This window comes from Oryza glaberrima, chromosome 12 (genome assembly GCF_000147395.1).
Source record: "Oryza glaberrima chromosome 12, OglaRS2, whole genome shotgun sequence".
NCBI lineage: Eukaryota > Viridiplantae > Streptophyta > Magnoliopsida > Poales > Poaceae > Oryza > Oryza glaberrima.
The window spans coordinates 18,273,313-18,290,220 of record NC_068337.1 but is presented as its reverse complement, the minus strand read 5'-3'; the positions used below and the strand labels follow the sequence as shown (position 1 = coordinate 18,290,220).

Sequence of the window (16,908 nt, the reverse complement as noted above, 5' to 3'; positions counted from 1 at the left end):
GAAGCTCTAACATTATTTTTTTTTAAAAAAATGGCTTAATCTTACCATGGGCTATTTTGAATTGATGACAAAATGTGTCCTACTATTGATAGCTTGAATAGTAATATTGGCTATTCGATTTGAAGCCAAATAATTAGTAATTAGTAATGCCTAAAATCAATTTGACTTCACATTGGTAGTAATCCTCTGCCAATCCAAACATTCGTACTACAACTCTATCCTACTTAAAAGAAATGAAATGATAGTACATACCAATACTTATCAAAAATTTGACACTATCAAAGATTTAGTATGTTAACAAACCAAACCCACCCTATAACTTCATCCCAATGCCAACTTGTCCTCCTGCATTTTTAGCAAACTTGAAAGCTAAAACACTCGTAAATTTAAGAGCGATGGACCGTTACTGGCCATATAAAAACTGTTACTCTATTCGTCAAAAAATATAACAATTTTAAACTACAAAGTTGTCTCAAGCTATAACAATTTCTCAAGCAAATGAGGGAAAAAAGTACATCGAAGGTCCCTCAACTTGTCATCGAGTTACAAAATCGCCCCGAAACACAAAACCAGATATCCGGCGTCTCTCAACTAATCAAAACCGGTAACTTTAGGCCCTTCGATGGTTTTGACCCCTGTTTTATCCGACGTGGCGGCTGAGTCAGCGTGGGACCCACGTAGGCCTCATGTGTCAGTATGCCACGTCATCATCCTCTCTCTCTCCCCCTCCTCTCCGGCTCTCCCTTCCTCCTCCTCTCTCTCTCACTCTTCTTTTCTCTGGACGAGCTGGCTGGCAGCTGGGAGGAGGCCGCCGGGGCGAGGCGGGAGGCGGCGGTTGGCGGCTGTGACGTGGGAGAAGGCCGTCGAGCAGGGAGCAGCAGAGGCCGAGCACATTGGCGCACACATGCAGCTTTAGCGCGTCGCGTGGGCTTGACGACGACCCGGTGCTGGGTGTCGGCGTCGGCCTCAGCGGGCAGTTGGAGCCACAGGCGCTCGCCGCCACGGCCACGGTGAGGAGGCTCACCGCCAGAACAAGCACCACCAGAACAAGCACCGCCTTCGCCGCCATTGCTATCGATCGAGCTTTGCTAGGCTGCTAGCTTGTACTTGTAGCTAGCTCGAGCTTGCCGTTGCTACTGCTGCTTGCTGTGTGCTGGGCCTGGGAGTGTGCATGGCAAGGTGTATTGTGTATTTATAGTGGCCATGGAGAAGAAGATGAGAGGAAGCGACGGCGCGGGAGCACTGGACCAGGAGGGCCTCCCCCCACGCCGCCCCACCGCCACCGCCACCGCCACCGCAACCGGCAGGTGGGGAGGAGGCCGACGGGGCGAAGCGGGGAGGCTGGCGATTCTGCAAAGTCGCGGATGATGTCGCCGTGATGAGGTGCTCCTCCTCTCCGACAGCAACGGGGAGCTCGCCCATGCCATGGGAGTCGATCTCGACCTCTCCGACAAGCCCGCCGGGCTCGACGTCCGGTCTCACCGCTACGCGTTCCTGGCAAAGGACGACACCCGCTGGGTCTAGTTGACGGCCGCCACTGCCAACTCCAAGCTCCTCTCCGTCGGTCGCTGCTTCTCTCCCCATTCGTCTTCGCCAGCTAGCGTCGCCGCCGCCAACGAGGGACAATGCCGCCAGGTTTAGGAGGACGTGCGGGCGACCGCTGGAGTCGCCTCCCGTCGAGCAGAGCGGAGAGCGAGATGACGCGAGGCGAGGGCGAGGAAGAGGCCGTCGCCGGTGGCGCCGCCGCCGCGTCCGTCTCCACCTTTGTTCCTCTCCCCTCCAATTGTTAGCCCAGCCCCATTCCTTCCCCGCTGCCCGTCGCACCGGCCCTCCTCTCCGCTGCGCTCCCCCCTGCCGGCCGCCAGACGCCCCCGCCGCATGCGCTGGGCCAAGGCCTCCTCCCATGCCGGCCGCCGGCCGTGCCCGTCGCGCTGGCCCTCCTCCCCTGTTGGCCGCCGGACGCACCCGCCGCACCCGCCGCGCCGTACCTCCTCCGCCAGCCGTCGGCACTCCTCCCCTACCGGTCGTGATCCTGTAGAGGAGAAGTGAGAGAGAGAGAGAAAGTGAGGAAGGGAGAGGAGGGGGAAGAGAGAGTGTGCTTACGTGGCGTCCTAACATGTGGGGCCCACGTGGGTCCCGCACTGACTCAGCCGCCACGTAGGATATAACCGGGGTCAAAACCACTAAGAGACTTAAAATGAACGGTTTTGTGAGTTGAGGAACGTCAGATACTTGGTTTTGTGGTTCGGGGATGATTTTGTAACTCGATGAGAAGTTGAGCGACCTTGTACTTTTTCCAGCAAAGGAGGTAGTACCGTCGCAGGCGGGAGGCGGCATGCCAAATTTGGGCCGGCCCAAGAGGTTGCGTCACGGCCCAGTACATCAAGGCCCATCCAAGGAAACTTCTAGAACGTTTGCCTTCTACGTCACGCCCCCGCCCACCCCCATCCCCGGTCGGTCGCGTGCACGCCTACCTATCCTATGGACCCCGCCCACCGCACCACCACCCACCCCACGAATCTCGAGGCATAACGGGTGGTTCACATCGCTCCGGACTATGGACCAGGTCCAGCCATATCCCACCCTCCCCCGGGGAAACAGCCCAGACTCCCACAAAGAACGGTTCGATTTTGTATAAAACCCCTCGCAATTTTTTTTCTCCACCACAAAACTCCCGCATCGCCCCACACTGCTCCTGCTGCCTCTCTCTCTCTCTCTCTCCCCTCCGGCTTCTCCGCCGCCGCGAACGCCTCTCGACTCCGGCGAGTTCATCACCGGCGTTCACGAGGATGGTGAGTTTGGTTAGGGGGGCAGAGCCCCTTCTCAGGCCTGAAATGTTTTTACCCTCGGATTGTTTAGGATTTCGCGATTCAATTCGCGCTATTTTTTTTTTAGTTTTAGTTTTATTATTTCGTGTGATCTGAGAGGCTGAGATGTGTGGATGCGTATGTGTGGTTCCGGGGTGGAGCGATTTTGGTCGATCCGTGGGGAATTGATCGGTGGGGGTTGCGTTTTGAAATGAGGGGATTTGGGCCGCGGTTTGGATATGGATCTGCGTGCGTGTCTGCGACATCTGACCTCGAATTTTAGCCGGGGTTTTGTTGATTTCTCCCGCTTCGTTGGGTTTTTGTATCATCCATATTATGGAATTATGGAATAGAGATGATTTAGGGGGGAAGACAGGAGCGGTGATGTCTGTCCTTCGATTTTTTCCCCTGCTTTTGGTTGATTGCTTTTGTAGATTTTGCTGGATAGGCACGATTCAGGGGGTGGATCTGTGATTTCGTCGATATGTTTCTGAGCTTAGTGTGGTAGATTTTATTTTTGCGGAGTTCAGTTGTGTGGGTTGAACTCATGCAGTTGTGCAGCCAATGAATACGATCTGGTAGGAAATTATTTCGATTAAGCTTTTGAAAAGAAATAAAAATTGCACTGCTGAACCGATTATAATGAATTGAAAAGAAATAGGAATTGCTGTGGCATTTATACAATTAAGCTATGATGTGCTCATCTCCAAAAAAATGAATTATAAGAAACGGATGCAATATTTCAGTACCATATATCGGCCATGACATGCTTATTCCTGCAATTTTAGATGAGAAATTCATATAAGCCTTGAAAAGTTGAAATCTTAGCAGGAAATGTTGTTTGGTGTTAGAAATGAGAAATGCGGAGCAGTCTGTTTTAAGAAAATAGGGATAATTCTGGATATAATTGGGTCCTTTGTTGCCACCGGTCACTTGTCTTGAGTTGTGGGCTCGTACTTATTACTGAATTCTGTATTTCTGATGAGTGCTACAATGATATATATAATATAATAATCAGAGTTCTCCTTGGGTTTAGTTATTTTTTCTATGGTGAGAATTGTAGTTGTTGAACTACTTATTTATATATATTTGTTTCTAATTAAGACAATTGTGGTCTTCAACAGCTCCTTTGGGTCATTGAGTAGTTATGTTAGAGGGAAATGATAAAATTTATTTTGTTTTATTAGTAAGCATTTTCAGGGGTAGCTTACCAGATACTCTGAAGTTTTATCATTACTTCATTAGTAATGATAGAAGTGATACTAAGTTTGATCTGACATCATTCAGCTGTTGTCGTTTCCTCCTACGGGATAATGTCGCTACCTTTTTATGTTATTTCCTTATGGTTAGCAGAATGCAAATACGTTCTGTCCTTATGTTATATTGTCCACTTCAAGCAATTTCTTTTTACTGTATCCTAAACTATTTCATTGCATTCAGACTACCTCAAGGCGTCTTGCTGACAGGAAGAGCGCAAAGTTCCAGAAGAATATCACGAAGAGGGGTTCAGTGCCTGAGACTACTGTGAAGAAGGGGAATGACTACCCTGTTGGACCCATGGTGCTTGGGTTCTTCATTTTTGTCGTCATTGGATCATGTAAGCTTTGGCCCTTCACTTTCCTATTCCTGTCTGTTTGATATTTCAGTATCCCTTGTGGTGTGGTTCGCAGGAATGCACATGCACAAAATAGTATATATGCATCTTCAGCTTTATGAAATCAATCTGACTAGCCTTATGACTGCTGAGTTAGCATTTTGCACTGAAGGCCTCCTGTAACATTTACTTACCACTAGGTTGACTTTGTACCTCCTTAGGAAAGGTTCTCTTTTCCACTGTCCATGTTAGCTGTCTGACTTGTTGAACAAGATATTTCTTATCACTCATAAGTTTGTGGTTGAGGTTTTCCAAACATGGTTGGCCAAGGTGTCTTTTCGCCGCTAGATGGCTGGATATTTTTCATTTGATAGTGCATTGTAAACATGTTGGTTGTTGGTGACATATTTCTGAACTTTCTTGTAGTGTTAACCACCATAAAATCTGGAGTATTATCCATGATGAATAGAAAGTACATTCATTCAGGGATGTTGTTTGTTTTTATATGTTAAATATGTGGCCTGTGCTTAAGGAAATGTAAACTGTGACTACTATCACATTTACAATGTGTTAGAACTGTCAATTCAACAAATTAATTTCCTGAGTAATGCCTATTTCCTTTCCTGCCATGGTCCAAATGTTAAATTGTTAATACCCTCTGCAATTTTTCAAGCCACCATCTAAAATATAATGGAAAATTGAGCTTTTGCTTAAGTTCCTCCTAAGATACATCAATTATTCTCAGCTTTCACTTCCCATATTTCCCAATACAGTATATCCAAAGAACATATGTATTGATTGTTGATAACAGTTCATTTTGTACAAAGTCCTTTTCTGGCCTACATGCTATAACAGTTGAAATTAGGAAATGTAAAGCTGCTTCTCTCTTGTGACTTTTCACTTACATGTTTCCCTATTCTGTGTTTCAGTAGAATTCTGTCATACTTTTGCTTCATACACGTGCCTGTTCTGTCTATCCGTGTACAATATGCAACACAAACTTCATTTATCAACTCTGTGTTCCTTACAAAGTTGTCAAAAAACGGATGGAAATGACAGTCTCTAACATTTGGTTGTCTTGCAGCCTTGTTCCAGATAATCAGGACGGCAACTAGTGGCGGGATGGCTTAAATTGGAGCTAAATTCAGTTATTTATGCTGTGTCTGAGAGAGAGAGGCTGTACCTGTACTTTGTAGTGAAGTTTGTTCCTGGATGATATCGTGTAGAGGGTCCATGTTGTGTCCGTTTGCATTTTACTAAATCTAAACTAGATGTTGGTACCTGAATCTTACAGACTTTAAACTTAAATGGATATAATTGAACTTTGATCTGGAGACTAATAATTAGCATTGTTCTTTGTTATTTTCTGTAGTATTCTGTTTTCCTGCAGTTACGCAAGCCTATGCAGTGATTTTCAGTTGATCACTACGAGTTCCTCTTCTGCATTTCAATATGCACCTTGAGCAAATGCATATGTAATACGAAAAACTAGCTATTAGACAAAACATCATGATGGTTTATGCCATCAAACCTTCTCTGTTTGATAGGGTATGCAAATGTGTTGGCTCAAGTTTTGATAAGTTAATAGTTAACAAAAATTGGTATGCAAACGTGTTGTTAACAAAATTATCCAGAATATTTATATATGATCCAGATAAACTGTTAGGACATGTACAAAGATAGAGATGGGTATGAGCTCTACGCTATTTAGAGTCTAATGTCATATAACAGTTGAAGATAATATGGTCTCTACTATTAATGTATCAAAAACAATTTTCTTACTCATCTTTCCTTTCTTTCACCACCGTGCAACAAAATTTGCTTTAATAAATACTAAGTCGACTCTGAACTGTTGTCATGCATAATAACCATATTTCTCGTTCCTCCTTTCTCTTTCTTACATATCATCAAATTTACTTGCACGATAATAGAGAGAGACCAATAATAAAGACCATCGTACATGCCCATAGGCTGTTAAAATCTGGAAATGTGAATGTGTCTGTCTTTTGGGCATGAAAGATACGCTGGTTTGTATTCCAAGCATGTGTCATGATATTCCAAGGCTGTAATTCCTGGGCTTGGCTCTATCACAACCATCTTCACAGGGGCGCAAAAATCTCTGGAATTTTCCAATGGATCTCGAATCTCTTTCTGATCTGTGATGCTTCTGCGTAGTTCTTGTGAACAATCTCATCAGGTTCACCCAAAAACTAATGGTCCATGCAGTCCTTGTGAAGTTAGAGATATTATTGCCTTGCATTGAAATCAGAATAGGAATTCTATTCTTGTGAATGCAAGTTAGCTTACGCCATGTCTAGATCCCACCTCAAATTTTTTTTTCCCTGTTAGATCGAACGTTTGAACACCTGTATGAAGTATTAGATATAGGCTAAAAAACAACTAATTGTATAGATTGCGACTAATTTGCGAGACGAATCTTTTAAGCCTAATTACTCTCTGATTTGATAATGTGGTGCTACAGTAAATATTTGCTAATGATGGATTAATTAGGCTTAATAAATTCGTCTCGCGGTTTATCGACAGATTCTATCATTACTTTTTTTTTATTAATGCTCGAACACCCCATGCGACACCTTGTATAATACCCGATACGACACGCTAAAACTTTGCACCCCTAAATCTAAACACCCTCATAACTAAAGAACTACTGCCAGGAACTACACATGCGGAAATGTTTGATGAAGTTCGGTAGTGGGCTTGGAGTGCGATTTTTCACCGCACACGAAATAAGGCAAGCCATTAGCATATGTTTAATTGGGAAGCGGATCCTCTGAGGTGAAATTCCCCCTGACACGGTCAATGATAGGTGGGTCTGCGAGCGGCGGGGCCCATATGTCAGTCACCACGTTCCTCTAACTTCACGTCAGAAGATCCCAATCCGTTTAATTGATTATTGCTCCCTCCTTTCACAAAAGTTATACTCTACCTATTACTTTTGTTACCAAGATTAAGGAGAAATTAACTCATGTTGCATGTAACAAAAAAGTGTATGCACGTTTCAACCAATGAGTATTAAGATAACTCCTCGGATTCTGATCAAACATTTAATTTACCTCTCCATTTAAGTCTTAGATGTATAGAGACTTCAAATATAAATAACTTATTTGGAAAAACTAAAATATAAAATATGTCCAACTCTTTTGGATGGAGGGAGTAATTATTACAAACTTAAAAAGATGGTTTTATTTAAGTTTTTAAAGAAACCTCTATATAAAATGTATTTTAAAAAACACATTGTTTAGAAGTATAGAAAACATCATCACCCCTAAACTCATTACCGAACGAGCCTAATTGCTTGCTTGGTATTTTAACACGGACCCTATGAACCAATTAAGTCCTTATGTTGACTAGATTGCTAAATCACGTTTCAGAGTAGGTTGGAAAATGAGTTTTGCTCTCAGGACATTATACTCCAGATTTGATTGAGCTCCTGGGTTCGAACCTGAAGCTCCCCAACTTCTCTATCTCGTTTTCCGCACGCACGTTTTTCAAACTGCTAAATGATGTGTTTTTTATAAAAAGTTTCTATACGAAAGTTGCTTAAAAAATCAAATTAATCTATTTTTGAAAAAAAAATAGCTAATACTTAATTAATTATGTGCTAATGGACTACTCCGTTTTTCGTACGTAGAGGATGGGTTCCCAACCCATTCAATTGAACGCAGCCATATTGACTTGTCATAGAGAGTTCATTTTGTACACAAAGTCCTTTTCTCGCTTACATGCAAGAACAGATCTTAGTTTGCACTGTTTGAGTACTACAAATCTTTCAAGGACAATAATAATAACACATCAGCATCAGTGAATGGTCCACATTCCACACAACCATTTTGTTTAATCAAGAGCACACCCTTAAATTTTTCAAAGATATTTTATGGATGGTGAGATCTCAGCAAGAAATGGACAAGACCAATCATTGCTCTTTTATGTCTCCAAATAGATGGGGTTTCTTGCCCTGGCTACTCTTCAACTTCAAGTGGACAACCATAAGTAAAAATGCTCCACAATAATCAGTAAAAACATTCAAAAATACAGAAAAGCAACAGGAACGACATTCAGATAAATACAGAAAAGCACCCGTTATAGTTCAAAAAGAATCATTAATCAGGTCAAATGGACAATCAAATAGAGAACTAAACCCTACAGCCAAAATACATAGTACTACCTGCGTATCAAAATAAGTGCAGCCGTTGGTATCCGTGTCCAACGTTTGACCGTCCGTCTTATTTAAAAAAAATTATAAATATATTTTTTAAAAATAGTCACATATAAATTACTATTCATACTTTATCATCTAAAAAAACTAATTATATAAAATTTTCAAATAAGATGAATGGTCAAATGTTGAACATAAACAGTGCAAAACTGTACTTATTTTAGGACGGAGCGAGTAGTTCGTTTTGATCTATTGCTAGATGGATTCTAGTACAGATATTAGCAGTTATTACCTATTCCACTAGACATGGATACTCATTAAATCCATGGTGATGTTAGGCAGCTTAGACTATTCATCAAAATAATCCAATTGCTTAAGGTATATAAATTAAAGTCATCTTGCCCCAAATTAGCACTTAACCACAACTACCCAAAATGGCCAAATCCAACAAATTAACAAACGAAAATCATTTCCATCATCATCAACAAACAGAGTTGTACAAATAATTCAACATGCATCTAAAGAAGAGAGGAACCTTCAACAAGCATGTGGTTATTCCATTTCTCCCATACAACAAAACAACAAAACAACAAAACAAATACATTCACTGACCATTCCTGTTCTCCCATGTGCTTTGAGTTCAAAAGCCAAAACTATACACATCATGAGCATGTGGCAAGCAATCCAAGTGCCACCCTAGCACATAGGAAACTCCTATATCCCTACGACAAGTAAAACTCGTCATTTTCCAATTTAATAATCTACATAGAAATGATTTTGTGAAGGTGTGTGACATTTTGTTTGAGCGACACTCAAAAGTACTATCTCTTAATGCCAAATAAAAAGTTATACAACCTCCGTCCAAAAAGAATACATTTCTGGCTGCATGCACGGATGCACCTGGATTGTCCAGGTACGCACAAATACATTCCTTTTGGACGGAGGTAGTAGTTTTATGTTTTAATGACAAACAAAACCGTACTCCAACTGTAATACAACAACACAAGAACATGGCTTGTGATATGTGTCCGATCAACACTTACATTATAAACCATACTCTATCACAACAAATAAAAACTATAGTTTTCCTAATACAAGGACTTCAAATTTTCTTTTCGAAAATGTTATTCAATCATTAATGACTAATAACAACTATACCCCGAAATTAAGCCCAAAACAAAAATCAATCACAATTGCTACGACATTTCTCCTACGGTCCAAGAATGAAAAAACTATGAAACTGCGAGTGCGTGCAATATGCCATCTAACTGATATTGCCAAATAAATACTTCCTCTATTCCGTGTTGTAAGGTGTTTTAGCTTTGAGTCAACTTGTTTTAAGTTTGATCAAGCTTATAAAAAACCGGTCATATTTCTAACATAAAATTAAGATACATTCGATGTTCGATTTAACGAAGCAAACTTGGTATTGTAGATGTTATTTTTTCCTATTAATTTGATCAAATATAACGAGTTTAAGTTAGGAGTTAGGACAAACTTAAAACACCCTCTAGGAGTAAAATCTTTTTTTTTTTGAGGGAACACTAGGAGTAAAATCTGATGTGACACTACCACGACATTTGAAGGTGTATCGCTAGCCAAAAAAACTCCCACAAGATATCATCACCTATTCCTTTTGTTATTGCAATCCACATCTTTTCCTCTCATGGACCATGTGGTTGCTAGCAATTTTGTCTAGTATAAATCAACGCCACACCACTTGCCTAGTCATCAACACATAAAAAATATTCATCTTTAATTTTTTTTAATTCATTTCTTCACGTAAACATCCTACTCCATCTCTCTCATTACACTCCTTTCAAAAACCTCCAAAACAAAAAGAAAAAAAAGAAGAAGAAGAAGAAAAAAACCCTCCAAAACAAAAGAAAAAAAAGAGAAAAAAAGAAGAAGAAAAAAACATCCAGATATATATAGCCATACTGCATACTGTTGTAGCTAATTAAGCTATAGCTTGGTAATCCGCAGCCATGGCGCCGGACGTCGAGGCGCCGCTGCTCGCCGCCTCCTCCAAGCCGGCCACCGCCGCCGCCGCCTCGCTGCCGCGCCGCAACAAGTACCCCTTCTTCTGCGCCGTCCTCGCCTCCATGACCTCCGTCCTCATGGGCTACAGTACGCACGCACACCATCGATCACACCGTCGGCTAGCCTCGCCGCGCGCGCGCCGCCGACGCCGCCATTGACGTTCGTGTTGGTTCTTGCAGACGTGGCGGTGACGAGCGGGGCGCAGATCTTCATGGCGGAGGACCTGGGCGTGAGCGACGCGCAGATCGAGGTGCTTTCGGGGGCCATCAACATCTACTCGCTCGTCGGCGCGCTGCTCGCCGGGTGGACCTCCGACCGCCTGGGGCGGCGGCTCACCATCGTGCTCACCAACGGCTTCTTCCTCGCCGGCCCGCTCGTCATGTCGCTCGCCGGCGGGTACGCCGCGCTCATGGCCGGGAGGTTCGTCGCCGGCATCGGCGTCGGCTATGCCCTCGTCATCGCCCCCGTCTACGCCGCCGAGATCTCCCCCGCCTCCTCCCGCGGCCTCCTCTCCTCCCTCCCCGAGGTCACCCCCATTCATATCCCAAACTTCTTTTAATTTACTAAATTTCGATCGAATTTGGGCAAAATAGCTTTGAATTTTGTGATGGTTTTTGTGTTTTTTTTGTTTGTTGAACATATTTATCAATGGGAGAGTGATTTAATTACTAAATTTCGATCGAATTTGGGCAAATTAGTTTTGAATTTTATGATGATTTTGTGTTGTTTTTTTTTGTTTTTTGAAGATATTTATCAATGGGGGAGTGATTTAGTTACTAAATTTCGATCGAATTTGGGCAAATTAGTTTTGAATTTTATGATTGTTTTGTGTTGTTTTTGTTTTTTGAAGATATTTATCAATGGGGGAGTGATGCTGAGCTACGTGTCGAACTTCGCCTTCTCGGGGTTGCCGGTGCACCTGTCGTGGCGGCTGATGTTCGCCGCCGGCGTGGTGCCGACGGTGTTCCTGGCGGCGGGCGTGCTCACCATGCCGGAGTCGCCGCGGTGGCTGGCGATGAAGGGGCGGCGCGGCGAGGCGAGGGTGGTGCTCGACCGCACGTCCGACACGCCGGCCGAGGCCGAGCAGCGGCTGCAGGAGATCGAGGACGTCGTCGCCGCCGCCGGCTCCGTTGCCGGCAACGGCAACGGCGGCGGCGGCGCGTGGAAGGAGGTGGCGACCAAGCCCGGCGTGCGGCGGGTGCTCGCCATCGTGCTGACGCTGCAGTTCTTCCAGCAAGCGTCGGGCATCGACTCCGTGGTGCTGTACGGCCCGCGCGTGCTCGCCGCGGCGGGCGTGGCGTCGAACACCCTCCTCCTGGGGCTCAACGTGGTGTTCGGCGTCGCCAAGGCGAGCTCCATCCTCGTCGCCATGGCGCTCACCGACCGCGTGGGGCGGCGCCCGCTGCTGCTCGCCAGCACGGGCGGCATGACGGCGTCCCTCCTGGCGCTCGGCTCGGTGTTCGCCGCGTTCGGCGGCGCGAGGGATGACGCGGCGTTGGCGGCGGGCGCCGCCGTCGCCGTGGTGGTGGCGTTCGTGTGCGCGTTCTCCGTCGGGATCGGGCCGCTGGCGTGGGTGTACAGCTCGGAGATCCTGCCGCTGCGGCTGCGCGGGCAGGGCGCCGGCGTCGGCACCGCCATGAACCGCGTCGTCAGCGGCGTGGTCACCATGACGTTCATCTCGCTCTACGGCGCCATCACCATGGCGGGGGCGTTCTACCTCTACGCCGCCATCGCCGCCGCGTCGTTCGTGTTCATCTACGCCTGCCTGCCGGAGACCAGGGGGCGGAGCCTCGAGGACATGGAGGAGCTCTTCCACACCAAGTGATCGACATTTGGATTGCAACATTGTGAATGCAAAATTTTTATTCTTTCTTGGTAAGATTATCAGAAAGATTTTGCTGTTCATTGGGCTGATCGATTGGTAGAATGTATACATGCCAATTTTTGGGTAGTTATTACTTGTTGGAATTGACATGTAAAGAATATTGGGACAATAATAGAACAGAGGAATTTTATAAAAGAACTTCAAATTCCAACCTATTGGTAAGTAATAATGTCGGATTTGCTGTATATCAGGTGAGTCTAATCTCACCGCATTATTTAGTTTTTTTTAATATAAAAGAACTTCAAATTCCAACCTTTAGTCAGGTGGATATAGAAAAAAGTAATGATTTATTTGCCTAGTTTTTTAAAGTCGCCCTAAGGCATCTTATATTAACTTAGTACTAATAAAAACAAGAACAAATACAGAAAATACCAAGCCAAAAAAAAATTATAATCAAATTTAACAGATCTTTCTTCTTCACCGAATCCATCGCCAACCATATACACTCTATATTGTTCCACATCTCCAATCGATCTTGTTACCAATGTAATCGAGGACAAATAGAGAACCAAGCAAACTATGAACAAGGTTACATAGTGGCTTTTGAATACCGCAATATATGGTCATCACCGGATGAACGGATCCATAGAACCCCTAAAAGAACATCAGCGAGGTCAGACCAAGCGGGCCTAGTATGGTCAGCCCAATTTTGGCCCATACATGAAACCACGGGAGGCTGAAATTTGGCCTGTTAGAATCGGTCAGAAAGTTAAATTGCAGCCCATTGTGAACTGCGTACACAGGCCAAATTTAGGCCCATTTGGTCTCTAACATGGGCCTTGAGCCGTATTGAGGCCCATATACTTGGGCTTACGTCTAATTTGCAATGGAATAAGTTCACTTTAGTTCCCTCAATTTGTCACAACGTCTGAAATTCATCCATAAACCAAAATACCAGATATAAATGGTCCCTCAACTTATAAAATCGGATCAATCGTATTATGTCCGGTTTTAGCTGACATGGCAAGAGTCAGCGTGGGACCTACATGGGTATTGTCTCTCTTCACCTATCTCTCTCCCTCCCCTTTGTTCCCATCTAACCAAGGCAGCAACCAGCGGTGGATAGTGAGGACCGGTAGCGCCATGCCGGCGATAGCGATGATGAGTGATGGTGCTGACGTCCATCTCGAGGCCAACTAGGAAGAGGAAGTAAAGGAGCCCCAGGTGCGCCACCGTCTCCTGTGTCAGCATACTCCGCTCCGAAAACACCGTCCCCGCCCACGTCGACAACTGCCCCCATCACCGACGGCCCCAGGATAGTTTAGATAAGATATTTGGGGTGCGGTCGTGGGACGGCACTCTCTTCAACCCAAAAGATTAAACTGATGAGAAACCTTCAAATTCTTTCAGCGAGAGACAAAGTTATGATATTGAAAATCCTAATAACAAAAATTATGATAGTTTAGATAAGATACCAATGCAACTAGGTGGGCTACCTTTTCATTTAATTCTCCATTGTGCTTAATGGTCTCAGCATCGCAATCCAGTTATTGGCGTCTCCTCCATATGGACCATTTGCTTATTAATTTGCTAAACTATACAGACGAGGAAAGTTGACAATGCCATGTGGGACAAGTTTCTCCGCTGACCTTACACTTAATTACGCTGACCTTACACTTAATTACATCGGGCCGATATGCTGATTGCTAATTAATACCACATACTACCGGTGCTACAGCAAACTTTAGCATCAGTGGTACGCCATATGATGTGTATGACTACGTAAATAACGTGCCACTAGCTCTATAACCCCCTCTATATATAACGCATCATGCGGTGGTACTACTAATGCATCAATTCAAGCAGTGCAAAACGTAGTGTATATATATATATATACACCATATTGCAATGGATCCAAATCTGGATCAGGAGGAGATAGCCATGGAAATGCAGCAGGGGACCAACGGCGCAATCACCATCCTGCGGATCCCCATGTACATAAAGGAGGCAAATAGGAGCCTGTTCGACCCTAGGGCGGTCGCCATAGGCCCCTATCACCATGGTAACCAGGTAACCCAAGATATGGAAGCTCATAAAGATCGGTTCTGCCAAGGCTTATTCCAGCGGTTAGGGGACAAGGTGAACTATCAACACGCAACTGCTCATTGCACTAAAGGTGCTCTCCACTGCTATAGTGGACATGTTGGCCGGTACAGCCCTTTTATGCTTATGCGTGACGCAGGTTTCATCCTTGAGCTCATCTTCCGCTGGGTTATAGAGGGATTGATCCATAGTGACAACTACGTGCGGTTGATATTGAACAGCATATACTACGACCTCCTCCTACTCCATAACCAGATACCTTTCTTCGTTCTCGATAGGCTTTTCAATATAGTCAAGATTCATAATCCTGTCTTCAATGACACCAACTTGTTAGACCTTGTGATCCAATTCTTCAACCATGATCGATCATTTTCTTGGGCTAATGTAAACTCGAATTATCCAAATGCCAATCAGGTTCTTCACTTGCTTGATCTTCAGTATAAGCTAGCCATAGGCAACAACCCGGTGATTGAACCGCCACTTGATAATATCAGGTTTAGCCAAAATGCATGCTTCAACATTTGTTGCAGATGGAATATGCCGCAAGGAATCCCTGGGGCAAACAAGCTGAAAAATTATGGCATTAGATTCCAACTTAATAATGATCAGCAGAACAAGATGTTTGATGTGACATTTACTGGTCAAACCATGATGATTCCTGGCTTTACGATCAACTCCGGCTCAAAGATCCTATTGTCAAACTTGTTCATTTACGACCAAATTATCGAGAGCTTATTAGGCAATAATTTCTTTGGTGACAACCAAATCGAAGGGCAAGAAGGCAACAATGTCGGAGCCGTGATAAGCTATGTGGTGCTCATGAAAGCACTGATCAACAGCGGAGATGACGCCTTGGTTCTTCAGCGAGAGGGCATCCTACAAAACCTGCTGTCGAATGAGGACGAGGTGGCCTCCTTCTTCAACGAGCTCGGTAAGTGCATCATGGCTGACGTGAGTGATCACCGTTACAATAGCTTGTTCAACGATGTGAACATGTACTGGAGGAACAGATTCAATTGCCACAAGTACTTAGCGATCTTTCGCAAGAAGCATTTTAAGAACCCTTGGACTTGCCTGTCGCTGGTTGGTGCAATTATGCTCTTGAGCTTTTCATGTACTTCCATGATCTTCGCCATCCTCAATTATACACGTGCACGTGGCTATTAGCACTAGCACCTCGATCAGGTCATCACATTTCATTCGCCCCGCGCGCGCGCGCGCATATATATATATATATATATATATATATATATATATATATATATATATATATATATATATATATATATATATATATATATATATATATATATATATAAAATGTCGTCACGGAAATATCGTCGTTCAAAAATCAGTTGCCAGCAGCATGTCTTTCATCCATGAACGAAGAATTCGATCGATCTTACTACTCCGTACTTGGTTTCGGCATATTCTCCTAAGTTTGTAATTTATTTCACACATTTCCTCATCATGTTCATGTCTTTAATTTGTAATTATCCATGCGTGTGAGTAATTTTAATTTCTACTTTCATGTCATGCATGTATCTGTGTACAGCGCAGTTATGTATGAACTGCTTTTGTAAAAGTTCCCTTGTTTGTCATGAATAAAATTATACTAATTTTCATTTTTTTCCATGTACAAGTGTTTTTTTGAAATTCTGTGGCGATTACCTCTCTGCTGCCAAGATGTCTGGCTCAACCTGGGTTCTGACGGATTCCGCCTTGCGACAGGCCCTTCAGCTGCACAAATCGGTGGACCATGCACTACTGGAGAAACCATCTTTGGTCGGTTGGCCAAATTTTACAATAGTCCCGTTCTAATAAAAACAGGGACTAAAAAAATATCTTTCGTCCCGATTTAAGAGCTCAGGGGTACTTTTTGATCTTTAATCTTTGTTGGTAATATCAATCGGGACTAAAATCATTTTTAGTCCCAGTTCAAAAAAACAGGAGGCAGTGTCAGACCCCTATATTTTCTTTAGTCCCGGTTGACTGAAGATCTATTTATAAGATCGGCATACGCGGAGATCGAGGCATGCGTGCGGATCGGATCGAGATAGCTAACTCCTCTCCTCCTCTCCTCACTCACCCTATCTCTTCCTCTCCTTCTCCTCCCTTCTCATCCCCCACTTCTCTGGCATGTGGCGGCGGCGGCCGGTTGTGCCTCACCGGATTTGGTTTTTTTTTGTTTTTGAGAATTTGTGATTCGGATCTGAGATGTATTTGATTTGTGTGTGATGTGAATATGTGATGAATTTTATAGAACTTGTGATGTAATTTTTTTAAGATTTTGTGATGTATTTGGAGATGATCGATTTGAGGATTTTGAGGTCATAATCGATTTGGGATTTTACGATTC

At 44.0% G+C, this 16,908-nt stretch overlaps 1 protein-coding gene across 1 annotated transcript; it reads left to right on the top strand.

Annotated features, from left to right (window-relative positions):
• The first annotated feature begins 10,442 nt into the window (after positions 1-10,442).
• LOC127756676 (polyol transporter 5-like) lies at positions 10,443-12,680 on the top strand. The gene is made up of 3 exons (XM_052282039.1): positions 10,443-10,708; positions 10,801-11,147; positions 11,472-12,680. The coding sequence occupies exons 1-3, from the start codon at positions 10,567-10,569 to the stop codon at positions 12,444-12,446; spliced, it is 1,464 nt and encodes a 487-aa protein (XP_052137999.1). The 5' UTR covers positions 10,443-10,566; the 3' UTR covers positions 12,447-12,680.
• Positions 12,681-16,908: the final 4,228 nt, after the last annotated feature.

Excerpts from the sequence above, each read along its gene's own strand:
- LOC127756676 (XM_052282039.1), top strand. The coding sequence starts at position 10,567 with ATGGCGCCGGACGTCGAGGCGCCGCTGCTCGCCGCCTCCTCCAAGCCG. Across the intron at positions 10,709-10,800 it reads CTCCGTCCTCATGGGCTACA|ACGTGGCGGTGACGAGCGGG; the intron begins GTACGCACGCAC and ends TGGTTCTTGCAG. Across the intron at positions 11,148-11,471 it reads TCCTCTCCTCCCTCCCCGAG|ATATTTATCAATGGGGGAGT; the intron begins GTCACCCCCATT and ends TGTTTTTTGAAG.